This window comes from Rhineura floridana, chromosome 1, assembly GCF_030035675.1.
Source record: "Rhineura floridana isolate rRhiFlo1 chromosome 1, rRhiFlo1.hap2, whole genome shotgun sequence".
In the NCBI taxonomy this organism is placed as follows: domain Eukaryota; kingdom Metazoa; phylum Chordata; class Lepidosauria; order Squamata; family Rhineuridae; genus Rhineura; species Rhineura floridana.
The window spans coordinates 188,578,893-188,606,704 of record NC_084480.1 but is presented as its reverse complement, the minus strand read 5'-3'; the positions used below and the strand labels follow the sequence as shown (position 1 = coordinate 188,606,704).

General features: G+C 40.8%; 1 protein-coding gene across 4 annotated transcripts; it reads right to left on the bottom strand.

The window, feature by feature from the left end:
- Positions 1–2,810: 2,810 nt before the first annotated feature.
- OTULINL (OTU deubiquitinase with linear linkage specificity like) lies at positions 2,811–26,515 on the bottom strand. 4 transcript variants are annotated; one of them, XM_061589462.1, is made up of 8 exons: positions 26,297–26,515; positions 15,665–15,823; positions 14,348–14,379; positions 14,168–14,259; positions 8,321–8,470; positions 7,645–7,773; positions 5,689–5,961; positions 2,811–4,089 (listed from the first exon to the last, which is right to left on the bottom strand). In XM_061589462.1, the coding sequence occupies exons 2-8, from the start codon at positions 15,733–15,735 to the stop codon at positions 3,910–3,912; spliced, it is 927 nt and encodes a 308-aa protein (XP_061445446.1). In that variant the 5' UTR covers positions 15,736–15,823; positions 26,297–26,515; the 3' UTR covers positions 2,811–3,909. The 4 variants fall into 4 exon arrangements, with proteins under 4 accessions (XP_061445446.1, XP_061445429.1, XP_061445438.1 ...); XM_061589445.1 differs by lacking the exon at positions 26,297–26,515 and adding an exon at positions 19,807–19,965; XM_061589454.1 differs by lacking the exon at positions 26,297–26,515 and adding an exon at positions 19,856–19,963.
- Positions 26,516–27,812: the final 1,297 nt, after the last annotated feature.

Below are 27,812 nucleotides of genomic sequence, written 5' to 3'. Positions count from 1 at the left end.
GGATTTGAATTTGAATTAGGTGGTGATGAACATTTGGAATTCCAGACATTCAAAACTTTTGCATTTTAAAGCTCAAGCTTTAACAAGGAGTGCTGTATCAATTAGTGTGAAATGAATGGCTATTTCTTTCTTCCCTCATGACAGCAACTAATTCCAGCATGAGGACATGCTTCCTTCATGTTCATTCTGACTATATGAACTTGTGAAAATCCAGGGTAAGGTACAACGAAGAGTCTTCTGGTCAGTTGCCTTCACACTTGTGTGTGTTCCTAGTCCATAAGCAAAAATTATTATGCCCGAGTCTCATCTCCACCTTCTTTCTTTGCATACACCAGGAAACACCAAAACCATGGACTCGCACACTGCCAGCGCTGCAGAGAAATAGTCTATTTCTGCAAATCTAATTCTGTCTTGCTCAGACCTCTCTCCTTAACTAGAATTCTGCCTTTTTGAATTGCTCTCTGTCTGCCATGGTTACTGCAGTATACAGAATCCTCCCCTTCCATACCTGATTTCCCACTTCTTCCCTACACACTTACCCAATGAATCCTAGCCAACTTCCAGGGATAACTATGCTGCTATCAGAGCTTGGAAAAGTTACTTTTTTGAACTACAACTCCCCTCAGCCCAATCCAGTGGTCATGCTGGCTGGGGCTGATGGGAGTTGTAGTTCAAAAAAGTAACTTTTCCAAGCTCTGGCTGCTATGTATTTATTTTCCTCTTACCTTTGTTAACACAAGACTGCCTAACATTCACCTCCACTTAGGACACTTGGGCCTGAGGACACTGAGGTGATAAGCCTGTGTCTGGACTGTGTCGTTTCAAGATGGCAGTTTCAAGATGACTCATATGACTGAATGCCCAGCCATACAAATGACCAAGACCAATCTTCCATATAGAAAACTAGCATGCCACAGGAAAGAGTTCTAGTCTAGCCTTTTCTCTGACATGCCAGCATTCTGTGGAATTCTTTTAAACATGAAAGAACAATGCTCTAGCTTCCCCACCTTCAGCTGTCCAAAGGTCTTCCATTTCTTTCTTTCTCCCTGGCTGTCCATTATGCTTGGAATGACCTCCATGAACACCTGCATGATGCCATCTCACTTCACTTCCTTCAAATCCCTCCCCCCAAGCCACCTTTCTCATTAAGGGTTTGGCACATCCATTTAGTTCCTATGCCCTACTACAACGAAGACTGCAACCAAGCCTATATAACAGAAATAATCACATATATTCTTTCCATTTATCCTTGCCTCCACTTCCCTTCCCGTGTCCAATTTTAGATTACAAATTCCTCAGGGCAGGGATCTGTCTGTAAAGTACAACAGTCATGGATGGCATCATACAATGTAAATAAATAGGCCCATAATGTGAATTCCGACCTGCATTCTGAAGAATGGCAACTTGGGACACAGGTTTATAATTTCAGTGAGAATTAGGTCATCCGCTAGATCCAACATTTCAATGCTTTTTCTTCTTCTGATTGTTTTTAAAGTATAGCTAATTCTAACCAAGTCCTAAGTCACTACATGTTAACTGTAACAACTTTGAAACAAATATACATCTAAATGCATAGTAGCTGCCTGGTGGAATTATGAAATTCCCTCCCATGCCACTTATCAGTGTCCAAGTATGAATGCCTTTCAAAAGCACCGTTGAAGTTAGGGTTCAGGGTTTAAGCTGGGAAAGTGTGGAGAAATATAATTCTGTTCTGGGCGGGTGTCGTCTGTGGAGGTTTGCTAAATTCCTCTTCAGGAGATGGGCTGATTGTTTCTGTTCTTTCCTTGCTTCCTTGTTTGAGTCAGGTTTTAGGTAGACTTGCCTCAGGGTTTACAATTATCAAGTACCAAGTACAAGTGTAGCACCAGGGAATTGGTAATTTTATAATAAATATATTTATTAAAGCAAGTAGAGGGTGCTAAACTTGAAACTTAGAGAAGACAACAAATCAATACAACTGCAGGACTCAACTGAAGTACTTGACTACTCATTTTGATCTCAGGGTTTTGTATGCACACACTTATATATAGGAACTTGAAAGAAAAATTGTTTTGCAATACAAATGAATTCAGACTCTGTTATTGAAAGCACACAGTGCTTAATATGTTCTTTCCGAGGATGACTAAAGAACACTAATGTAAAGCTCCTAAGTGATTTACAATCATTCTTCAACAAAATTAATCAGTATGGAATCTGCTAGGTATTCTAAAATCAGATGATTAATTTTTTTGCAAAACAATGCAAGTTATAAACATTTTAGTATATTCTAAAAGGAATATGGTATTAATTATTTTGAGATAGACGTAATTACTCTTCTTAAAAAGAATATGGCCTGGGCTCTGCATACACTGTGATTCCACATGAGTGCAAAAAGTGCGAGTTTTGGCTGCAGAATTCAGCATTGTGAGAATCTCAGCTTTAAATAATAATAATAATAGAATAGGTTACTAGTGCTCATAGCTGTGAATGTATGTTTGAAAGTGTGTAGGTGATGTCTGGTAAAATCTCAGAAGTCACAGGGGCAGTTTTCTGGCAAAAGCAGAAAAAGCAGAACAGGACAGATCTGCTTAATTTGAATAATTTACACAGGTGGCAGGCTTCTACTTTTCTTAGGATAGCACTTGGAGCATACACAGCTTGAATGATGGCTAACTGCAATGATTTCAATTTTACTACATAGGATATATTAAAATATCCTATTCAAAACTGTAGAAGCATGATAATTCTCACAATAATAACCCAGATGATCACATGACATTCTGGGTCAGCTGCAGGAAATTTAAGAAATGGTACGCTTGTGGAGAAAAAAATGACTCTTCCCAGCTTCTTTATTTTGAGGTGGCAACCCAACATCTGTCTGCCATATTTTTTCCAGCATGGTGTGGGCCAATGTAATTGTAGTCTCTGGATCATTTTACACAGAATGTACATTGTTAATATGGCAAATACAAGTATGAAACAGGTACAGTTGCTGGGGAGATAGGACTCACTATACGTTCAATGACAAACTCTAGTTTTCTACAATGTAATACATGAAAAGGCCTTCTAGTTGCACATCAAAGACATGGTTTTAAAGAATACTTTGAGGTTTCTGAAGGACCTGATATACCTGATAGCCAGTGTCTGCTACAGCCACATGTGCAGGGCCTCAGTCCTTATTTCTCTGTTAAATAAACAGGGGCTTGCAGGGTAGACTACACTGGAGACTATATCAGTACTTTTTTGTGACAGTACTCATTGGTCCTGTTTTTGCTGCCCATGGCAACCACTGTGTGCTGGCACACATAGCACTTTTTTCTATATATGAATACAAGTACCTACCAAAAAAAGCACTGGTATCGATCAACAGTGATTGGTATAAACAAAACTAAGGCATCCATAGACCATAGTATCACAGGGCCTGTTCACATTGCCAACTTAAGATCAGTTATATATGAATTTCACATTGCAGGTTTACCTGCAAATTATCACTTGGAGATGCTGCTGAGAATTATCTTTCAGAGTCCACTTCTCTCAGAGCTAGTTTCCTGGGAAAAGGAATGGCTATTAGTTTACAAGTCTATATAATATACCCAATGTGAACTGATCTTGAAAAGCACATAAAAACATTATTTTGTGAATTGGGCCTCATATCCAGCTTGTACTTTAAGCACACTGCTTGTGACATCTTGAGAGTGGGCTATATAGGATTAAATCATTTTACCCTCACTACACCTTGTGAGGTAACTTAAGCTGAGAAATAGCCTGGATCATAGCCATCTAGTGAGCTTTATATCTGAGTGGGGATCTGAAGTTGTGTTTTAAGCCCAGCACTCTGGTGACTCTTAAAACATTGTTTGGATATTGTATGGTTCTTCAGCAGGGGAATCTGATATCAGACAGTTTTGAAAGCATCCCCAGAAATCAGTTTTATATCCTGATAATAGGGATGTGATAGTGACGGTCATCTTCAGTCAGAAGGAAAACTTCCTGCCAGTCCCTCTGATACACATCCGAATAGCTTTCTTGGAAAACTTCTGAATTAAACTTGCACAACCTGTAAACTGTTATCTTTACTTCAAGAGAATACCCAAGGAGAAATATTTCAACCTGTGGAGCAGAAAAGATGAGAATGACACACAAATTAAGTTTGTTTGAATGTGAACATGATACTTGTTTGGGGCCAAATCAGCAAATGAAGTAACCAAAACATTTAAGGCAATAAAGAAATTTACCAAATACAACAAGTGTAGATCTGGGAATAAAAGATATATCCCATGCCTCTTTCTGGCAATTTAAATCTGTCTTGAGGGAAATGTGTATATGAATGATAATTTGGAACTTCCCCAAGTATTTATTTATAATTCTTCAGTCTTAAGAGATGCAGCATCTTTCTTAACCTTTTGCATGGGAAAATTGTAGCCACAATAGGTCAGCTCACATGGAATATCAAGCCACGATTTGGCATTACATGGCTGAACCAGATGTTTTTCCCGCCTCCCCAGTTTAATTCCACATACACAAAGTTTGCCATTACATCAGCAAGTAACTCATAAAAGTGGAGTACATGATGTAAACTGGGGAGGGAAGGGCTCAGTCGTGTGATGTCAAAACAGATGGGTGCCACATCTGAATCTAATGGCTCAGTTCACATGTAATGTTTGACTAAATCACAGACCCTCCTGTCTTTCCCATCATCCACAAATACACACTGAGATGGGACAAGGGAGGAGGTCTTTTTGGTGGCTGTGCCTAGGCTTTAGTATTCCCTTCCAAGGGAAACCTGTCTTGCCTCTTTTTCAATGGTTTTTCATAAGTTGGCAAAGAAAATCTTTCAGGAAGGCATTTGGGTTGTAAATTGCTTTTACTGAAGTGATTTTAATTGTCTCTAAATTTTGATTTTTTAAAAAAGTTGCTGTATTTATTTCCTGCTGCTGTTTTAGTATTGACATTGTAAGGGATGTTTTAAACTGTTAATTTATGGTTTTAACACTGTTGTTAGCTGCCTTGAGTTTTTCTGAGGAAAGGCCAGATAGAAATGTTTCAAATAAATATCAGGATTCAGCTTGCTAAGAAAATGTGCTCTCTTTCTTTCTAAAAACGAAAGGCGATCCATATGGCTATGAAGATATGCTTGAAAATTCATGGGTAATGTCTTGTGAAATCTTAGATATAATAAGGTTTCCAGTGGTTAGGAGATGAAGCTTCAGGGCCCTGCATCATTCTTGCCCCTTCCCTAAGACAAAAGATACAAAAGCAGAAGCACAATTCTGGTTCCCTCTTGGCAAATAATTCTGATTTTTTTGTTTTCTTACTGCACACAGACTAGTCCTAGTACAGGCATACCCTGCTTAACGTCACTTCACTTAACGTCGCCTCGCTATAACGTACATGCTCCATTCGCCATCATACCCCACTTTAACATACACACTTTGCAATTACGGACACTTAATGGCATGATGCCGCTGCCATCTAGTGGCGATTGCAGTGCAGTACATGCACAGATAATTGCTTCACTTTAAGTACATTTTCACTTTACATACACGCTCCGGTCCCATTGCGTATGTTAAAGCGGGGTATGCCTGTATTTGTTTTCTTAATGTGGATAGAAATACATTAACCTCATGAACACATCCAAGTACTGCAGTATTTTACACTTTTCAAGAACGCCACAGAAGCTTTGCATTTAGTTTTTCAGCTCATATTTACCTGATCAAGAGTTCTTCTGTCCCCTATGGAATTCAGATGATTCATCATGTAGCTCAGTGGGTCCAAGGAGGTATCACGCACAAAAAGGTGGTTAAAAAATCTCGGGAGGCACTCCTGCTTGTTGTTCAAGCATTCATAGGCTTCTATTACTTGGTAAAGCATGATGAATTTTATGGCCTCATACAGTTTGTGCTCCAAACTTTCATCAGCAAAAAGGGCATTGCACAGATTCCCTCTTTCATAGTGGTCTTTAATACTACTGACTTCCATCCACTACAATGTATGGAACAATAAAAAGTTAGCTTGAGGCTGTTGCTAGAAATAAAACAGTTAAATATTAACTAGCAGTTTTATTTTGGCCAAAGTATCTTCAATATAATATATACTGATAGCAAACTCAGGTTCTCTAAATTCTGGTTCTTATGTAGCCAGAATGGCACCATCCATACATAACAGTGAGATATCCACATGTTTGGTAAATCCCAAGGATAGCACAGCACCAAAGCAACAACAACAACAAAAACATACCAGGAAGGGGACAAAAAACAAATGGCCCAATAAGGACTGAGCATGCTCATTGGTCACCAAATGCTGAGTGGCTGCTGGGGTAAATAATGGAAAACTGGGGGAAGGAAGAATGGAATGGAGTATCTTGATAAAGATGTGGGGGAAGGAAGAATGGAATGAAGTATCCTGATAGAGAATGTGGCTGACTGGCTGGAAAACCGAACAGATAAATATTTTGCACCTCCCTCCCTCTCCCTCTCTCACACACACACACACGGGGGGGGGGGGGTTCAGCCAGTCATTTCACTGAACATTATCTGCTCTGAGTAGTTGCCCTTAAATATGGGTTATCAAGTTTGAAAAACAAACAGTATCCTTTAAGGTAGCAGTCAAGGGGATTGTAATGCCTTGTGCCTCAGGACTTTTTAAAACATGTAACTACTGCAAGTAGGATGCTTTCTGCATGGGCTGGTGGTTGTCCATCCCCCACACTCTTCTCTCCCCCAGTACCAAACAAACAAACACATACTCTCATAAAACTAAAATTCCTCAAGTTTTGGGGGAGGATGCAATAAATACAATTAATTTTAAGAAGTCCAAGTTCATCATGCAGCTGAATCCTATTAGAATGCATATAGACAGCAGGATACTGGGTTTTATAGAGGGGAAGGATTATAGAGGGGGGTAATTAAACACTGAAATCTTTACATGTCGTATCACTACTGGTCCACCATTGTCATTACACTGGATCGTGTATCTGAAGGATAGTATACAATGCATTGCAAATAATGGAAGAGAAGTGCTAATGTTCTTCCAAACACTGTCAATGAAATGAGCACCTTTCTATCATGAAAAATGATCAAACTTTGTGAATCCCAGTACTGTATGACAGAACCATAGGCAAAATATTTCCTTTATGGCTGTCAGTCAATTGAAAAAAGGGTCTGATGGATTTAATCCTCTGCTTTAAAAGAACACACCAATTAAATAAATTGCAGATCACTTGAAACTCAATATAGACGCCTTTCTGAGATACTGAATGAAATGTTCACTGTTTATTACAGAACCACAGTATCTTCCCAAAATAAATGCCTTTACTATAATTCACGAGTCCATAATATAAAATTTATCCTCTCCAATTAAAACCCCTCCCACTAATTAGTCATCAAGAGCTTTAGTTAACTGATCTATTGATTAAACAAATTAAAGATTCCCTGTTCCCCATTTGCTCAGTGATATAGTATCTGCTTTGTATGTAGAAGGTCCTAGGTTCAATGACCAGGTAGGGTTAAAAGAGAACTCTAACAGACTGATGGTCTGACCTGCTATAAGGCAGTTTCCTTTGTGAGGTTACAACCCTAATATTTTTCCATAATGTGATGGTACTATAGTGACAATGGGCAATTCCCCTTTACAGTTCATTTATCCTATTAATATCTTCCCACTCACCTGACTTTTTAATGTTTCAATACATCTGCGTAATTTCCCTAATGTATTGGATCCTGTGTACTGTTCTGATCCGAAACTATATTGCTGGATCCAGTTACACCCTTGTGAATAAAGTAGCTTCTCGGGGAGCTGAAAGAGAAAAGGGAGTAACTTGAGCTTCACTGGAGGAGTTCAGTGGAAATTTTAGGATTCCAGTCTGAATGAGAGAGCCAGTGTTGTGACACTGGGGCCACATCCACACCAGACATTTATTCCACTTTAAACAGTCATGGCTTCCCCTAAAGAATCCTGGGAGGCGTAGTTTGTGAAGGGCGCTCAGTGTTATTAGGAGACTCCTATTCCCCTGACAGAGATCTCATGGCCAGAGTAGTTTAACAGTCAGCCCCTCTTCCCAGAGAATTCTGGGAATTGGAATTTTGTGTTGGGAATAACAGTATCCTAAAAACTCTCAGTACCCTTTACAAACTACACTTCCCAGAGTTCTTTGGGACATGATTGTTTAATGTGGAATAAATGTCTGGTGTGGATGTGACCTGGCCCTCTCATCCAGACTGAAATTTGGGCAGGTATGTGGTATTAGTGCAACTTTGCTTGCCCTCAACATCTGTCTCCAATGTTACCATTAACCAGAAACTGAGAATAAGATATAGCTGAAAATCATTAACCTTGTATATACCTTTAGGACATCTGTTGCCTTTGTCCATGATGGAGGAGGAATACCTTGGTTGAAAATCTGGAACAACACAGCTCTCAGCACACAGTAGTTATCTCTCCTGACTTGTCGTATATATTTCACATGGCATCTCCAAAACAACTCTTCATAAGCCTTAAAGGAAAAAGAAAGAGAAAGAAAAATACAAAATTAACAGGGAATTATATTTTCTGAATTCTGGATGGGAACAAATTATTGGCTGGAGCAGCCGTTCAAAGACCATTCTAAAGAAGAATATCACAGGTAGCTTGATCATGAGGTTAGGTCAGGGGGTAAATTTTGGGTGCCATTAACAGCACCAGAATGGAAAGCAGTCAGAGATGCCCAATGGAACACGACCCATGGGAGAAGTCCTCCACTTGAATTCTCAATGAAACAGTAGGAGCTAGCTGTACAACAGCACAGTTGTATTCTCACACAGCACCTTTGCATTTCAATAAATCTATTGCCTACAGTCCAGGTGTAGGGAACCTTAGGCCCTCCAGATGTTGCTGAACTGCAACTCCCATCTTCTCTAGATATTGGCCATGCTTGCTGAGGTTGATGGGAGTTGTAGTTCAGCAACATCTGGAGGGTTAAAGGTTCCCAAAACTGGCCTAATGGCTTACACACACACCCTGAACTACACACAGGGAAACGCTTTGCAGATACCACATGGCAGGCTTTTCTGACCTGCCACTTCTAGATATTGTTGGACTACAACTCCCACCATCCCTGATAACTGGCCATGATGATGGGAGCTGCAATCCTTTAAGAACTGAAGGGCACCGGGGTAGGGAAGGTTGCTGTTGGAATTGCCCTGAGAGGCATTTCCAAAAGAGGAAAGCCCTGCACTTGTTTTAATAGACCATCTTGGAATGCCAGAAGCTACATCAGAAGTGGCTGCAAGTCAAATCTGAATTCATTACCTCCAAAAAGGTAGAAATCTGTTCTGAGGAAATAGCCCTGGTGAGTAGCCACCTGTAGCTAGATGTCTGAGGTCATCTACTCTTATATAGCGAACAATTGAAGGCCACCCCTATGCTGGGTGGGAGAGTAACACAGGCCCCATTTACTCATATCATTGTTCTCATTGGAGAAGAGCCCCTGCCTAATGAACACTAGATGAGGAAGAGATCTTAAAAAGAATCTCCAGCAGCAGATTGAGAAGGTTTTCTATTGTGAAAATATGGGCCGAACAACACGTCTTGCTATTTACAGGTAGCCTTGATCAGGTTATCATAATTACCTCTCAACTTGAGGAAAAATGAAGAGAGAATTGTAAAATATTTTACACACTGAAAAGTGCTATAGAAAAAAACAGTATTTCAGGAAGATTTTTTCTGCATAAGCAGCTTATGGAAAATACTAATTAAAACTTAATTTGATTCTACACATATTTTCATTTGTCAAAGTTTGGTCATGGTATCCATCAGCTATACATTGACTATTGTAAATAGCTGATAATAGCTGGCCATTTCTTTAACTTCTGAAGATTGCAGGTTTCACTGATTTACAGCTCATGGATGAAGGTACAGTATTGATTCCAGCCCCAGGACTCGCTTGTCAATACAGCAGCTTGGGAATCATTTACTTGTTCTATTTTAAGGTTTTAGGCCACCTTTTCTGCCAAAAAAGGCCTTCAAAGCAGCATACAAAATAAAAAGATCACAGCAAAAATAAGAATACTAAAAACATAAATCAAGCAATGTATAAAACTTTGATAAAACCTATGCAGAAAAATGCCAGAAATGCAGGATCAAAACTACAAAGCAGCAAACTAGGAAAAAATCACTTTAAACCAAAAGAAGCAAAGAAATAAAAGAAGATGAAACAAAACAATGTTCAGTGCATCAGAATGCCTATAATGTGGGACCAGATGGATGTTTCAGAGGAGGACAAAAACCTACGTGCCTCTACAAGGCCTTGTTCTATATCAGCACCAATCACACCCCTGGTGTGGTGGCACATGGAACTGATGAGTATCTTGGCGGGTAGACAGGTTCATGTGGCAGAAAATGGTCCTTTAGTGACAAGCATGAAGGCTAATATATTTCTAAAGAAGTCTTTCTTTAGACTTATGCTGAATTAATTACGTTTAGAAAACTCCACACAATGAACTCGACTTGATATTGAAGGCATGATCATTAGCTCATGGATGTAACATAAACAAAACAATTTCAGATCAACTATTTCAGCAAGGTCATATGTGCTAAATCTAACAAAACAATCAAGTATCATAGTATCACTCTGTTTAATAGCAAATTGAGCTGGTGAGTGCTGACAGGATCACAGCCCAACTGGGGCCAATGAGAAATGAGACAGCATGCTCGGGGGGGACCCCAAGGTTTGCAGAAGTCTAAAAAAATCTTTTGGGGAAAAAACTAAGGAGCCAAATCCCCTGCAAGCTGCTCAATAGAGGACTGAACATGCCCAGTGGCCACAGAATGCTGCTGGTCTGTCGGCAGTGTGGGGACAGAAAACTGGGAGGTGGAATGGAATGGGACATCCTGACTTGAACAAGATCACTCTACACTGTAACAATTTAGTGCAGGTCCCACTTATTTATGTCCTGTTCTCAAAAGACACTAGCCGAGATCTCTCTTTCAGTTGTATGCATTATCACGTCAACAAGGTCATGTCATTTGCCAGAAATATGTGTGAGCAGGAGTTAATAGATAATAAAATCTTTCAACTCTGTCTTTTTATGATCAAACACACCTAATTAAATAAACTAATACCTGAATCCCTGAGATTCTAGACACTGAGAACTCTCCTTCCTTTGAATTTTCCTATGTTCTGTCTGCTGTCTCTGTGACTGATAGGATCTAACCAGATTTTTTTTAAAAAGACGTAAGGCAGCCATGTTAACCTTGGGGTACCACTTATTCAAAGTCTGAATAAAGTAGCACCTTTGAGGCTAATTTTAATACAGCTTAGCCTTGGACAACCAACATCTTTACATGCAACAAATAAGACTGCAGGCAGCAAGCAAAGCAAAGCAATACACAATACAAGGCACTAGTAGAAAGCCAGCTAGTAATAATAATAGCAAAATCACGTATTTTGGAAGCATTTTAAGGTCTTAAATTGGAGTTCGATTTTAATTATTATAAATCTATGTACCAATAAATAAAGCAATTTTTGGAGATAGAGACATTGCCGTGGATAGTACATGATGATCAATTTTGCGTCTTTCCCTTTGAAAATGGATGTAGGGGCTCAACTGGCATGTAAATCTTGGTGCCTTTAAAAGCTTATTGGGGAGGAGGGCTGCGTTGAGTTTTGAACTTAAAACACTGGTGTGGTTTAGTAGTATAAGAACAAGCTGCAAAGAGTCTTGCAATTGTATTCCCTTTGCTCTCTTCTCCTCCATAATTATCATCATTATCATCAATAACAACTTAATATGTGAGAGGAGCAGAGCTTCACCTTTCAAATAAAACCCAATTTCTAGTTATGTTTGATCTTGGGAAAATGTGGTTTATTCTAACTCTGGTCCATTAACAAATCAGGATCTGAAACCAATATAATCCTGGTTCCTGTGAAATAACCACAGTTAGACTAAACCAGTTTCTCCAGTTAGGATGCAACAAAAAATCACAATTTATTCAAATACTGTAAGTGGAAGATTTCAATCTCCCCACTGTCACACAAAGCGGTGAGTGCATGAACTGGGTTGTTCTGGTAAAACTAAAGCATAGCTTACAATTACATCTGACCCAAACCCACTGTGTCCTAAATGTGCATGCCAACTTTAATTGTGATATTTCAAACTTCAAGGCAGATACTGCATTACAATTTGCAATTTCCTCCCTGCTTTGAAAATGGTACAGGAGTCATGCTGAAATTTTACTATAGAACATGGAATTGTGCTTTGTACACAAGTACCAAATTTTATTTTAATCATTAATAGGCAAAAACCCTTGTAGTTTAAGAACGTACCTATACCCACAGATATTTCTATCAAACTTTAGAAAGCAGGGAAATTGGGCAGCTATAGTGAATGCACAAGGGGAGCAGGAGACCTGACCTCCTCTCGGAGATATTGTACTGACCTACAAATTTGTCAAAATGCAAACACAATTTGGGTTGGTCTTTCACAGTCCAATCCACTTCCTGTGTAGCTTAGAAGCATTTGGTAACATGTGCCTCTGAGCATATATTCTACTACCTGTGTATGTGTGTGTTTATTGTTAATGTTGTTTTAGGCTACTTAGATGTGCAGCCAAGACCAGCACCTTGTAGGCATTTTTTAAAAAGTAACTGAAATGCAATTGTAGTGATTACTTTTGAGAAAAGTAAAGTAATCAGTTACTTTCAGAGCAATTGTAATTGCTAACGGTAATTACAACTTTTTGGGCCATGTACTTGTAATTTATTACTTTTTACAAGTAATCTTCCAAACTCTGGATAGGAGGGAGGGGAAGGAAGGGTGGGTTTGATAATTTGCATACTTTTTGAGTTCAATGGGATTTATTTCTGTGCAATCATGTTTGAAAATGGAAATGGACTGCCTTCAAGTTGATCCCGACTTATGGCGATGCTATGAATAGGGTTTTCATGGTGGTTTTACCATTACATTCCTCTGAGGCTGAGACGCAGTGACCGGCCCAAAGTTACCCAGTGAGCTTCATGGCTGTTTGGGGATTCGAACCCTAGTCTCCCAGGTCGTAGTCCAACGCTGACCTGGGGGAGGGGAGGAGTGGGAGGGGAGGTGATTGGGTGGGCGGGCACTGGCAGAAGGGAAACTCCTTTCCTTTCCAAAGGGAAAACATTGTGAACAGTATCATTGCTTTTCAGCGTTTCCCCCACCTTTTTATTCTACAGCACATACATGCAGCCTCCCACCCAAATTTAACCAAAGCTGTCCCTGGCCACATCCACACCATACCTTTATTTCACTTTGGACAGTCATGGCTTCTCTCAAAGAATCCTGGGAAGTGTAGTTAGTGATGGGTGCTGAGAGTTGCTAGGAGACACCCTGTTCCCCCCTCACAGAGCTTCAATCAGAGTGGCTGACTGTTAAACCACTCTGGCCACTGGAGCTGTCAGGGGAATAGGAGTCTCCTCTCAGCACCCTTCACAAACTACACTTCCCAGGATTCTCTGGGGGAAGCCATGACTGTCTCAAATGAAATCAAAGTCTGGTGTGGGTGTGCCCCCTGATTAGGCAAGCCCAGCAGCTGTGAGTCTGGCTTTTAGAACACTGACAGTTGGTTCTTACTGAGGATGCCTGAAATTATCATTGAGTTCAATGCAAAATTTATTAAATTAATTAAAAATCAGCCATACGTTTTTTTACTTTTAAACTGCAGAAGATGAAGGTCAGAGTATGGGGCAAGGGCAGTAATAGGATTACAGGTACTCTGTGAACATGGCTGATTTTTAATGAATTTCAACAGATTATGAGAACTCTGACAGAAAAAAGTCCAAAAGGGCTCTGGGGGTTCTCTCTCTCTTTTTAGACTTTGAACTCTCTTTTCTCTCTGACTGTTTTGTGTATCGCCATGAACATTGAGAGGGTTGTTAAGCAGTGTTTCTGAGTTCAGGAGTATAAGTTTTGTAAGGTTGTGTTTTGAAATGAGCTTATGGGAAGCATCAGAATGGGAAGGGGGGTATTTTCAATTTAACATTGCGGAATGTGAAAAATCTACACTGGCTACAGTATACAGCCACTCTTGTGGCTGTATAATATCACAGGTGATTATTGTGTTACAAATATACAAACAACAGAATGCCACAAAAGGCAAGTTAAACTTTGCTTGGCCATCCATGCACAATGAGTCAAGTTTTGTATTGGCAGCTTGATTCTATAATTCCTATTCTTACCTTTCTCATTTGTTTGGCCTGCTCTGTTTCTTCTTTCCATTCTTTTGCACAGTAGCCAAGCAGATCAACTTCAGCCAAAACACTATGGTTATCTAAGTAAGTGCAGGTATTAGTTAATAAAATGAATCTGTTTAACATTATATGAAGAATTTTTTAAAAACACAATACTACATATTTTACTTGTGAATTTTCTCTGCAGGTATCTGTTCCACCTGAAAGCCAAACAAGAATAGTAGTCAAAGAGCCTGCAGCAAGGTAAATATTTAAAAAATGTTTATACTGTTGGAAACTGGTTAGAAGGAAGTTTGTGAATGACAGAAGAAAGTATTTCTTCATGTAACACAAAAACAAATAATAGTTCATTACCACACAGTATGATAAATGGCCACTAGCTCAGATGGCTCTTCAAAAAAGATTAGGAAAATTAAATCCTACCAATAAATATTTGACATGATAGCAAAACGTAATCTCTATGTGGAATTCTCTGTTACTGTTGTTCAGGCTGGGCAATTCCCTCCAAAGTCTGGGCTGTGATTGCTGTTGTTTATGTACCCATAATGGCAACACCTACTGACAAGAGGAAGGTCATCAGCAGGCATCAGGGAACCCTGATATTTGCAGAAGTATAACATTTTGTTTTTTTAAAAAAACTGAGGGGGAAATTGAATGGAGTGGAGTAGCCATAATCCTAAACGACAGCACTCTGCACTGCAACATTTCATTGCAGGTCTCACTTGTACCTCTGAATACCAAACAAAGGGGCTAAACAACAATTACTTTCATACCTTGTAAGCTTCCAGAGGCAATTGACTAGTTGCTGTCAGAAACAGAATGCTAGACTAGATGGACTCATCATCTGATCCAGCAAAGCATAACTATGTTATAATGCTGGGGTGGGAAACCTTATCCTCAGCCTAATTTAATTCAGCCTTCAGCTTCATCTGATTATCTGGACGCTGTGAGCCTACTCTTGCTTTCCAGACTGCCTCAGTGGGCATCACTTCCTCTTTTGCTCTGTATGTACATACACATGTGCGAGAGACATAAGAAGAGCCTGCTGGATCAGGCCAGTGGCCGTCTAGTCCAGCATCCTGTTCTCACTGTGGCCAGCCAGGTGCCTGGGGGAAGCCCTCAAGCAGGACGTGAGTACAAGAACACTCTCCCCTGCTGAGGCTTCTGGCAACTGGTTTTCAGAAGCATGCTGCCTCTGACTAGGGTGGCAGAGCACAGCCATCACGGCTAGTAGCCATTGATAGCCCTGTCCTCCATGAATTTGTCTAATCTTCTTTTAAAGCCATCCAAGCTGGTGGCCATTACTGTGTCTTGTGGGACAGAAAAGGGATAAGGTGGAGGAGCACAGAAAAATAGCTATGCAATCCTGCAAACTCTGCCCAGTTTTGGCTCTGCCCACCATAAGATCTGGTTCCGCATGCAATTGCCTGAGCCCCCCCCATAGCCTTTCACAGGAAAAATTAGCCCAGCCCAGTTACAACCTACCATTTTAACAGATGAGCTATATATGTATACAGTTGCTTGCAACACCAGAGAGCAGTAGCAAGAAGAGTCATGGTTAATCCAACAATCTCTTTATAGCTTGTAACATGTAATAGAAGAGGTGACTGACAGCTCTGCTCCACAATGGTACATCATTCTATCCTATGAACAGAAAAAGGAATTATTAACCTTCATTTCTTATCTTACCAATGTAATTATTTTTTTAAAAAGAGGTTTTATTAATTTTTCAGCACTATCATCTATCTATCTACCTATCTACCTACCTACCTACCTACCTACCTACCTAATGCTAATCCACACATGCATTTCAGAGTCCACTCCCAGACAATATCTTACCCTCACGCCTTCCTAAAAAGCACGCAGCAATAGACCCCATGTCTGAATGGCTTGGTTGACACACTAAAAACTTGGGGAAAACCAGGCAGTCAGGAAAGCAGAAGCAGTATTTACAGATGCGGGACCTTCTTCAGATCCCCTGTCCCATTTTCTTTAATTTGGGCAAAGGAAATGCCATTGGTCCACCTAGCTGCAGCTCTCTAGGGTTTCTGCAGAGTCTTCCCCAGCCTTACTTGGAGGTGCTGGAAGCTGAACCAAAGACTATTTGCATGCAAACTACATGCTCTATGATTTAAATATGGCCCTTCCCTTGCCTCAGTCATTCAGTTGGCAAAGGCAGATGTAAATCTATCACATAAGGGCCTGTCCAGTCTGGATTTGTGTGTGTGTTCGTATGTGTGTGCATTCTGAAATGTGTCACTGGTGCAATAGTAGTGGCTTAATGGCGGATTTATACTGGACCGTGCACGCATTCTTCCACTTTATTAGTTGTTCTGCAATGCTTCCCCAATGTTACATTGTTGCTGTTTGGAGAGGTACTCTTGTGCACAAAAAAAGTGGGACAACAAAATCCAAACACCAGAACATTTGTGGTATGAAAAGCTACAGGATTTCAGCAGGAAGCCACAACAGGACATGCACTGACTGGAAATGAAGCAGTACGTCTGCCCTGGAATCTTTGCAGGTGCAAACAGTATTGAAAGCAAGATCATATATAATCGATAACATTCTGAGCATAAATCATCATGAATGCACAATATAAAGGATGTCTGGAGAGACCCGAAATCTCAAACTGTGTAACAGTTAAAGGCTGATAAATCAGCTTGAAAGTATGTTTTGCCTTTCAAACAATATTTTCAAGGATCAGGCTTTCAAGAAGAAGCCTTTGTCTTTGAGTTGTGGTAGGGAACCTGTGGCCCCCAGATTTGTTGGACTCCACTTCCCTACAGCCTCAGCCAGCATGGCCAAAAGCAACATATCATGAGAGTTGTAGTCAGAGCTTGGAAAAGTTACTTTTTTGAACTACAACTCCCATCAGCCCCAGCCAGCATGGCCACTGGATTGGGCTGATGGGAGTTGTAGTTCGAAAAAAGTAACTTTACCAAGCTCTGAGTCTAACAACTTGAGGGCCACAGGTTCTCTATCCCTGTCTTTAAAGGAAAAGTGCAAGACTGAAGTGCACCTGTCAAAAGGGGAGAGGCCTGAAAAGATTTACCAAAGCCTGGACTTTGGAATCTGGCATTTTAGAAAGGAGGAACAGAAACCACAGAAGCCTATTTTGTCTGTGTGCGTTTGCATGCCACACCCATGCTCTATGGCAAGCAGGCTGACTACTTTTCTTTAGAGTTATTTTCATTGTTTTCGTTTTAAAAAGTTTATTAAACACTGTGCAGGTATTTCACCCTTGTGGCTCAGCACACCCAAACCTGCCCTTGAGGCTGCTCTTCTGCTCTAGTACTCAAACCTCAATAGTTTGTAGTTCTCCCTTAACTGCACGTACTGATGCTGTGTGGAATGTAATTATGCCAGACAGAAGCTTGTATAAATGTTTATTGCATGTAACAGGGAGAGCCAGCATGGTGTCCTCCAGATGTTGCAGACTGCAACATGGTTACGCAAGTATAATCCACCATCATCTAGAGGGCACCATACTGGCTATCCCTGGCATATGGCATAGCTAATGCAAAGTGACAAGTTCCTCTACTGGACCAATGCCATATTATTAAATATTAAGGGTAAAATAAAATTATTTTGGAAGCTGTGAGCTCTTCTATTGTACAACACCAGCATAACACAAAATTGAAAGAATTAAGGCAAAGGTTTGTAGAAGCCCTTTGGGGAAGTGGTCATAAGCTCAGTGTAGCGGAGTTCATACTTTCTATACAGAAGGTCCCACGTTCAGGCCTCAGCATCTCCTGCTACAGGATCTGAGATAGCAGGGATGGGAGAGGGATCTGAATGGGACCTTGGAGAGTCACTGCCAAAGCAGAAGCACTGCCCTTGATAGGTCAATGGTATGACTTCTTCCAGAGCAGCTTCACGATCATACAACACTAGGGATCAGTGGCTCCCACATTTTTGTCCCCTTGGACCGCTTGAAAAATTGCTGGGGTTTTGCCAGACCAATTAATGATTTTTCTACTGTATGATTTTTAATTGTATTTTTATTTTCTTTTATTTCTTATATTGTATTTTTCAAATTACAATTTGAATTCCATAGAATACAATATAAAATACAACAAATAATAGAATATAAGAAATAAAAGCAGCAATAAAACTACAATTAAAAATCAATAGAAGTATTTAATGCACTGTGCCGGCTACTCCCACTGCTCTTCACAGATACACCATGGAATACCTGAATGAAACTCACAGGCCACTGTTTGGGAACCCCTGATATACAGTGATTGCAAATTCAGTTTTCAGAGTGTGTATCCTCATATAGCCAAAATGACACTAAGGTATCAGCAGGCTCAGGGAACATAAAGATTTCTAGATGTACAAAAAACTTTTACAAAAAAATATCCTCATGAGGACTGAGCATGAGTGCATTCAGAGACCTTGCCCACTGACTGTTAACAGGAGGATAACATAAAAGAAATGCGGGGGCAAGCCATTTTTCTTGTTGGTTGGTAATTCTACCCCACTATCATGCAAGAGCTCTGAGCAAAACTGGAATCAAAATCTAACAACACTGATGAATTTGAAACAGTGGCTTCCTAATTCAGTTTCTTCTCTCAGGGCCAAATTAGAAGTGGCGTGGAAGATCTGTGAATAGGATCCCCCATGTTTTAAAAACGACTAATACCTGTACAGACAGAGTCCCAATTTGGAATGGGCACACAGTGGAGAAGTCAACTCTCTCCCCTCCCATTAAAATCACATCCTGAATCTATTTGCTTTGCAGGGCAAAATATACAGGTATCCATCTTGCCTAGTTAGACTATCAGCCACTATTCTACACTGCCCTGCTGTGCGTGCACAAAAGGATGCAATAAGAAACTGCTACCCGCATGACCCGTTCATGGATTATTTGCATCCAAGGTCTGGTAAAGCAGATAATAAAATGCAAATGACATGCTTTCTATTGTCTACGAGTGAAGATTATTCTCCAGTCACAATGCCTTGGACCGCCCTTCTCTCTCGCCCACATTTGAAGCCTGCACTGCTACGGTAAAGAGGCGGGGATGTACTTCGCTATTGACTTGCGTGATAAAAAAAGGCTCTGGCTATGTTTGTTCCTCTTTTGTGTTTTTGAGACATAAGGCCTGTTTCCAAACAATCTTAACTCAAGTTTAGAAGGAAATGTTCCAGAAAAGGGTGCGTTTTTTCATGCATGCGCAGGAAAGTTTGATAAACAATAATCTACAAACCTACCCTCTGTCCTCCCTTGTCCAAAACCCAAACACAGACACAAAATAGGGACAGAGGCTCAACGGCACTTTGGGCGATATTAGAAAAAGTCCGTGCCTTGCACAATAAGCGCCCGAGTGTCTGCTTGGGCAAAACGCAGGAGCCTCCCCGATGTTGCCTCCCAGCTCAGAAACCAGGCAGCAAAAAAAGTGGACTCAGGTAGGAACTCCGGAAGTATAACAGAGCCCCTGCCCTCAACATGCACTTTCTTTGTGACACACACACATAAGCTGGGCATGCCAAAGAGATAAGGAAGTGCAGCCTTAGAGTTCCTACTGGGATGAGCAGCGCCCTTTCCTCACCCCTGGCCTAGCCCTTGGGGGAGCTCCAGGCACCAGATGAGGGTTGGCAGGCAACTGGCCGCTCTTCCTTACCCACTCCACAGCTGATCCGATGTATTGCCTGCAACGCTGTTTCACCTACCACATGCAGATGGGCGGCGGCAACTGCTTCTCCAGCCCGCTAAGGCTGAGTGGAGGCGACACAGAGCAAGGCAGGGAAAATACGGCAGCCTCGCCTCCGCCGGCCCCGCCTGCCGCTGGGTGACAAAAAAGAGACACCGGCCACGCCTCTGGAGGCTGGCAGCGAGGGCCAGCATGCTCCAGGAGCTCTAGGAATCGCTAGAAAACCGCTTCCAGGGACTTGCCTGCTTTTCATTCTCCCTTTCCGTTGATTCTGGAGCAAGCATGCAAGCTACTTTGGACATATTTGATTTTAAAGGCGGGGCACACGTGACTATACGGGATCAGGTATTAAAAAACACACGCTACAATTCATTCCGAATTGTTTGGGAGACTGCCCTTGGAAGCTCTGGCCATATCAAGCAAAACTGATCTCCTGGAAGGAGGTTCGCCATTATTTTTTTGAAGGCAGAATCACGTGCTGTAGCCAAACAAGACCTCAGTTTTGAAAATGTGTGTTTGATAAAAGAGGATTCTGGAGGCAGTGAAGAGCAATAATAATAATAAATGTTTTGTAAAGTGCGTTGTGTGGGGCTATTTTGCAGAGCTGTGGAGTCAGAGTGGTGGAGTTGGAGTCGGAAGCAATTTTGGATGGAGTCAGTCGGTAGAAATGTACTGACTCCAACTTCAAAATAAAAACTTTAGGAATTTAGGTAAGTTTTCTTGTTCAGAAATTTTAATCAAATAAATATATTTTATGTTCTAATAAATATATTTTATGTTCTATCAATCTAGCCTGATGATTCACGTAGTGGTGATGAAATGCCTTGTGCTACCATTTTACTACAGTAAATTTGCTATTACTAGCTAATATACATTTGCCATTTATGAAGGAGTCGGAGTTGGACAGTAGAAAAATAGAGGAGTCGGAGTCAAAGGTTTGGCATACCGACTCCACAGCCCTGCTATTTTCTCATCCTTGCTCTAAAAACACTGTGTGCAATGAGAAGGGGAGATGATGGACCCTTGGGCTTATCAAATCAATGCATTCTTGTTCATCCACAGCTGTTTCAAACTATATATCTGCACCAATTGAAATAGTTGAAGGAAGTATAAAAGCTTAGCCTGCTCAACGGATAAATAGCTATATAAAGTTTGGTCAACAAGCTTTGGGATAATTCACGGTACAGTAGGGTCCTGCTTTATGGCGCTTCGCTTTACAGTGATTTGCTAATACAGCGGTCTCAATTAGACGCCATTAGACTAAAGCCCCACTCATACGGCACTTGTTCCGCTTTTACGGCGGTTTTTGGGCATTGCGCGCCATTCTGTTCAATGAGTTCCGCGTTACAGCGGTTTTCACTTTACAGTGGGGGTCCGGAACATAACCCCCCGTATGAGTGGGCCCTACTGTACTAGTTGGAACTCTGAATAAAAGCTTCTCTGAGAATCTGTGTAGATACAGCAGAAATGCCACTCTAAGCAATATGCTCATGAGAGTTCACAGGATTATTTTTTTTTGAAGGGGGGAGTGAATACTCCAGAAACACAAACATAATTAGCATCAGAGAACAGGTCTATCATTTTTGGTAGATCTGGAGCCTGAGCAGTGGCAAGGCCTGGTTGTCCATCTAAAACTCCAGCATGTTAAGAGCTCAACAATAAACTATAGTGCAGGCCTGTCATATACTATTCAGGACAGACAAAAGGAAGTACTTCTTTACTCAGCACATAGTTAAACTATGGAATTTGCTCCCACAAGATGCAGTAATGGCCACCAGCTTGGAGGGCTTTAAAAGAAGATTAGACAAATTCATGGAGGAGAGGGCTATCAATGGCTACTAGCCATGATGGCTGTGCTCTGCCACCCTAGTCAGAGGCAGCATGCTTCTGAAAACCAGTTGCCGGAAGCCTCAGGAAGGGAGAGTGTTCTTGCACTCGGGTCCTGCTTGCGGGCTTCCCCCAGGCACCTGGTTGGCCACTGTGAGAACAGGATGCTGGACTAGATGGGCCACTGGTCTGATCCAGCAGGCTCTTCGTATGTTCTTATACTATAACTCTCTCCAGCAAAACACTGAGTTGCTTTGCAGCAATTGCTTTTACATTAGGGAAGGCCAAAAACTAGCTTTAGGTTTAAGTTTAAGTTTCTTCTTTGGAATGGTGGTATGTCATTCTAGCTTCCTCTTTCTCTGATTGGTTGGATCTGCTTTCTTCAATGTCAATCATTACTATGCCTTAATTGATTGGCTAAACATACTGAAAGGTTCGTTTCTCACAAAATGAATAGGCAGAATAGCGCGTCCATATTTTGTGTCTTATTGTGGGTTCTACAAGGGGGACTTTGTTTTTTTTAAGAAAGCACATGGTTAATCCAAAGGAGGTAACTGTCCTCATTCTTCCGGTGTGTTCCCATGAACATGCTGTTTATTCAGCAAAGAAAACAAAAAACATAGCCCAAATAATTTTTGTCAATAATTAGCCAATAATTCTGCCAAAATCTTTACTTATGTAGCCTGTAAATCATGCAGTGCAGAAAATAATGGAGAATATCCTCAAGTTCTTGTTTCTCAATAACAGAAATTTATGAATAGCTGCCTCAAAATTGAAGATCATTTAAAATTGGATAGCTTCTCTTTTGGATGGCTTCAATATTGCATTGCATTCAAAACTCACATTTCTTCCAAGGATAACATAAGAACTAAGAAGATTGGATCAGACTATCTGGTCTATCTCATCCAGTATCTTGTTTTCTCAGTGGTCAACCACATGCCTATGGGAAGCCCACATGAGTGCCTATAACTTATATAGTTCTTCACTCCCCCAATATTTTATCCTCTCAACAACCCTGTGAGGTAGCTTAGGCTGAGAGATGGTGACTAGCCCAAGAGCACTCAGTGCCTTCATGGCTAAGTAGCAATTTGGATCTAGTTCTCCCCTATATCATGTTAGCTCCACCATGCTGGATTAGACCAATGCATGGAGGGTATGTCTATAAATGGCCGTGATAGTATGTCTATAAATGGCACCTCCACATCAAGAGACAGTATATATTTTTGGAGACTATTGACAAATGACATGAGATGGCCATTCCCTTTATGTTCTGCTTGTTACGTTCTCAGCAACTTTTGGATCTGGCTGACCACAGTTGGAAACAGATTGCTAGTCTAAATTGATTGTGATCTGCTCAAGCAAGGCAATTCTTAAGTTCAAATTTAAGTAGTTGTATCACGTATGGGAAACCTGTGACCCTGCAGATGCTGCTGGACTACAAATCCCATCATCCCAGACCATTGACTGTGCTGGCTGGGACTGATGTGAGCTTGGAGTCGTAACAGCATCTGGAGGGTGCCAAGTTCTTCACCCCTGTGCTGTATATTTGATTATGGAAATTAGCTTCCAGGACATGGAGGTTTTTTTAGAAACAGCACCATGGGAAAGGCCAGATTTTTGCATCTGTGTCATATCTTGTTACACACTGATTTTCTAAAAATAAAAAACAGCACACCATCTCACATCCATCATCCTCAGAGGTGAGTGATACAAAAGTCTGTACTATTAAAAATATTCAGACTTAACTATTGTCTGTTCAACTAAGCAATTCTTAGGGAGTCTGGAATTTTCTAACTGTCAGAGCATCCCAAGAATCACCTGTAAAGAACTGAAAAATCAACCAGCTGCCATTTCTGCCACTCCATCAGGAAGTTCAGCTATGCTCTTCCCAAATTCTTCTTCCAATTCAGTTGAATGTATACAGCAGAACTTCCCAGCAGGATATGCCATGCAATAGAAATTAGCTGGCTTCTACCTTTCTGCCTCTGAAAATGGAAATAGACTGCCTTCAAGTCGATCCCGACTTATGGAGACCATATGAACAGGGTTTTCATGGTAAGCAGTATTCAGAGGTGGTTTACCATTGTCTTCCTCTGAGGCTGAGAGGCAGTGACTGGCCCAAGGTCACCCAGTGAGCTTTATGGCTGTGTGGGAATTCGAACCCTGGTCTCCCACTTTTGTGGTTGGGCAGCTACTGATCAGCTTAAAAGTCTAGAAAGTTTTTCATTGCCACATCTAGAAATTACAACTGTTGTTACACATCTCTTTAGTCATCAGCTTTAAATCTTTAACAGAAGTGGTTCAGGCCTTGTGAAACTGAATATTGCCAGTTGCTGTTAAATCACTGTGGTCCAGAGGCTAGTTAAACTTGAACACTAGTCAGAAAGTGGAAGTACTGTAAAAGCAGATCTTTGGATTCCACTCTCTGGAACTCCCTCCCATGTGACCTTCGACATGCCCCTTCCCTAGAGGTATTCCGCAAGGCCCTGAAGACGTGGCTATTCCAACAGGCCTTTGAGGTCCTTGGGAGGGGTAAATCTTAATCTTGTCATCTATCGTATGCTGTTAATATAATTGTTTTTATATGTATTGATGACTGTCCAGTATTTTTATTTATTGTTATTAATATGACTGCATTGTTATTGTTGTATTTTACCTCATTTTAATGTACGTCGCCTAGAGTGGCCATTTGCCAGATAGGCGACAAACAAATTAAATATTATTATTATTATAGTGTTCCCTAGCTGTAGGGTGGTAGATGTAAATGTACTGCCTTCAAGTCGATTCCGACTTAAGGCGGCTCTATGAATAGGGTTTTCATGAGGCTGAGAGGCAGTGACTGGTCCAAGGTCACCCAGTGCGCTTCATGGCTATGTGGGGATTTGAACCCTGGTCTCCCAGGTCGCAGCCTTCCAGGTCAAGATCTATTTTCAGTGTAATTTCATAACTGAACAATATGTTCACATTTTGCCTTTATGAGATGCTATCAGTGGAATCAAAACAAACAGCAATTAAAATGTGGGAGACCAGCCTTTTAGGGCTGGTACAAACATGTTGCACAATTGATATATCTAAATTTATAATCAACTTTTCCATACACAGCTCTCACTGTGGCTTAGCAATAACCAACAACTTTAAAAGAAATTGAAAACAGCAACTCAGAAACTGCCTTCCATTTCCTATTTGTAAGAAAATCAATTCCAAGGAGCTCAAAAGTCCTGGCCAAGTAGGGATGCTTTTGGTGAGCCTCTTTGAAGAGGAGGTTTCAAAATACAGGTGCCGCAAAAAAAAAAAAGCCTTGTTTGTAGTGGCAAATTGCCTCACCTCAGGTTGTCTTTCCTGCCAGTCTTAATTCACAGAAGTGGAGGGTGGGAAGGTACATATGTGGGAGGGCTGTCACTGAAGATGAAGTGGTAAAGTTTTCCTTGGACTTGACCACTGCAGCTTAAGGATAATGCTTAAATATCCCCATTTCACATATATGTAAAAGGCCATGTGCACCAATTAAAATAAAATTTAAATATCACTTGGACACTGCTATGAACTTTGTTGTCTTGATTTTATTTTCTGCTGCTGGTTTTAGGCCATATTTGATTTTATATGGTATTAGTTTCCATGGGTTTATAATCTTGGTTTGCATTCCTTTGTTTTAATTTTATTGGAAGCAGTTGCGATAACTTAGGTTTTTGGATTTCATATAAATATTTTAAACCAACAAATCAAGAAGGCCAAGTAAAGGTTTCTCTGTGATGTTCCAATTTTTTTACTTGCAGGTAGTATTTGTGTGTGTGTGTGTGGCGAGTATTAAACATGGAACCCTACATGCCTTCTGAAGTGGTACGTAAGCCCTGTTGGATCAGAACAAAGTCCCACCTGGTCCTGTATCCTGATTTCCACAGCAGTCAACCAGATGCTTCTGGGAAGCCCTCAGTCAAGACATGAAGGCACATCAGGAAAGACTTTACCATTTGATTCTGTTAAATTGACTCTCAAGAAGATGAGTGGAATACTTTCCCAACAACAAATCTTTGATTGATTTCAAACATACCAAACACCTCTCAGCCTTTCCCAACCAGTGTGCCTCCAGATGTTGTTGGACCACAATTTCCATCTTTCCTGACCATTGGCAATGCTGGCTGAGGCTGATGGGAGTTGTGGTCCAACATCTGGAGGCACACTGGTTGGGAAAGGCTGCCTCACATGGTACTATCAAGAGAAGACAAAATACCACACATCCATCTTTCAATACCACCATGGTGCTTTGCTTTTTCAATAGAGTTTCTTTCACAATATAAGGTCATAAGAGTCTACCAAACACTAAGATGGTGCTGAGCAGTAGGTCTCCCTCCACTGCCTTATAAGACTAACGTCTCTAGAAAAAATAGTGTCATATGATAACCAATGGTCCTTATGGCTGAATAAACAAAAAAATCCAACAAAAACTAATACCCACGTACAAAATATTTGACTACATACCTATCCTTTGAGTCAAAGATTATAATATTGCTATCTGCAAATGTGTCACTAAACAACCATGTGAAGCTACAAATTTTAAAGCACTGGAATTTTTTAGACTAGAAATACATTTAAACTAGTACTTAACACACACACCATTTCAGCTCCAGAAACTTACCCGTTTTCTGCTGAATCAACAATCCTCACTCTTTCAAGCTCATAAACTCTTTGTCATGTTATTTTCCTGCTTGTCCAGCTGATCGATACATCTCTTGAGCTCCCCCGAGTCTGGAAGCTGGGCACAGGGTTTGTCAAAGTAGAATTCTTTTCCCTATAACTGAGTAACTAGTTGTAGCAAAAAGACTTGTTTTCAGAAATGGCTGATCTTTATAGACTACACAGCAAAGAGGCCAGGCTTCCTGTTACATTTCCGATAAACTTCTACAAAAAAGTTTCATAGCTTGTGCACATGCGTCTCTAGATGCAAACCACAAAAAGTTCAGCTTAACGTAGAGGAAGAAGTCTACTCTTTTTTGTGATGACTGTGGGAGAGCTCAATTTAACCCATCCTCAGTTAGGATAGTTTTGGGGTTTGTGTGTGCATGCACAAAGAATGCATTCCCATGAACAGCATCAGGTTTTTCTGCCAGGATTATTCAAAGAGGCTGTACCTTCTGTACTGATCACACAATTCCCCCACATCCATGAGAATAATTATTCCGGGATGGAATTCTAATTCAAGAAGAAGGTAGGCCCCCACAGATTATATGAGGCATCTCACACATTACATCAAATTGTGGCGTCCAATAGGCCATTATTCTGTGTTAAGCACCCGGCCAAGAAGTGATCCAAATATATAACAAAAATATCTGAGACATTCTGGAGCTTGCTGAGGGTTCGTGCTTCACCTATGGCAGAGGGAAGGGTATTCCACAGTACCCGAGAAATAGTGGGAAATGCCCGTTTTTGGTTACTACTGTATGATATTCTGTAGGGTGTGGTATCATGAGTAACATTTCCCCAGATGATCAAAGTGATCTTACAGGTCTATACGGGGGCAGGCCATCTTTCAGGTAATCTGGTCCTGAGTTGTTCAAAGTGATATTAGCAAGACCTTGAACATGCCATGGTAGCTGTTCAGCAGCCAGTGCAGTTACCTCAGCTTTATTAGGCTAATAGAAGAATAATACTGAGAATGTAACACAAGAAAAAATGTTAAAACACTTCCAGGCGTTCCACTCAGCAACCTGGCCATGGCATTCTGCACCAGGTGCAGCTTCCAGACTGATCCCAAGGGAAGCCTTACATAGAATCCATTACAGTAGTCCAACAGTGAAATTACAAGGTGCTTGAATAGCAATGGCTAAGCTATCCCTGTCCAGGAAAGGATGCAGTTAGCATATCAACCGAAGGATTAGTTTACACGGAGCTTCAGTGTGAGTCTGGCACTAATTGCAGACCCGTTTAATTTGCAGCGGTTACATGATGTTTTAGGCAAGGTGAACATAGCCGCTGCTTTTACCTTTTAATCCACAGCAAATAAATCCAATTTTAATCCAAAAAGGGAAGGAAAAACTGTCTGTTCTTTGTACCTCTAGGGGCTTGCAGATGCTTAGCTCCAATGCTTTTGTGAGTCCATGCCCACTCCCTCCTTCTCCCTTTGTTCATGTCATTTCCTGCTGACTACCGTTCTG

Excerpts from the sequence above, each read along its gene's own strand:
- OTULINL (XM_061589462.1), bottom strand. The coding sequence starts at position 15,735 with ATGACTCTTCTTGCTACTGCTCTCTGGTGTTGCAAGCAACTGTATACA. Across the intron at positions 14,260-14,347 it reads CCTGCAGAGAAAATTCACAA|ATAACCATAGTGTTTTGGCT; the intron begins GTAAAATATGTA and ends GCACTTACTTAG. Across the intron at positions 8,471-14,167 it reads AGGCCAAACAAATGAGAAAG|GCTTATGAAGAGTTGTTTTG; the intron begins GTAAGAATAGGA and ends TTTTCCTTTAAG.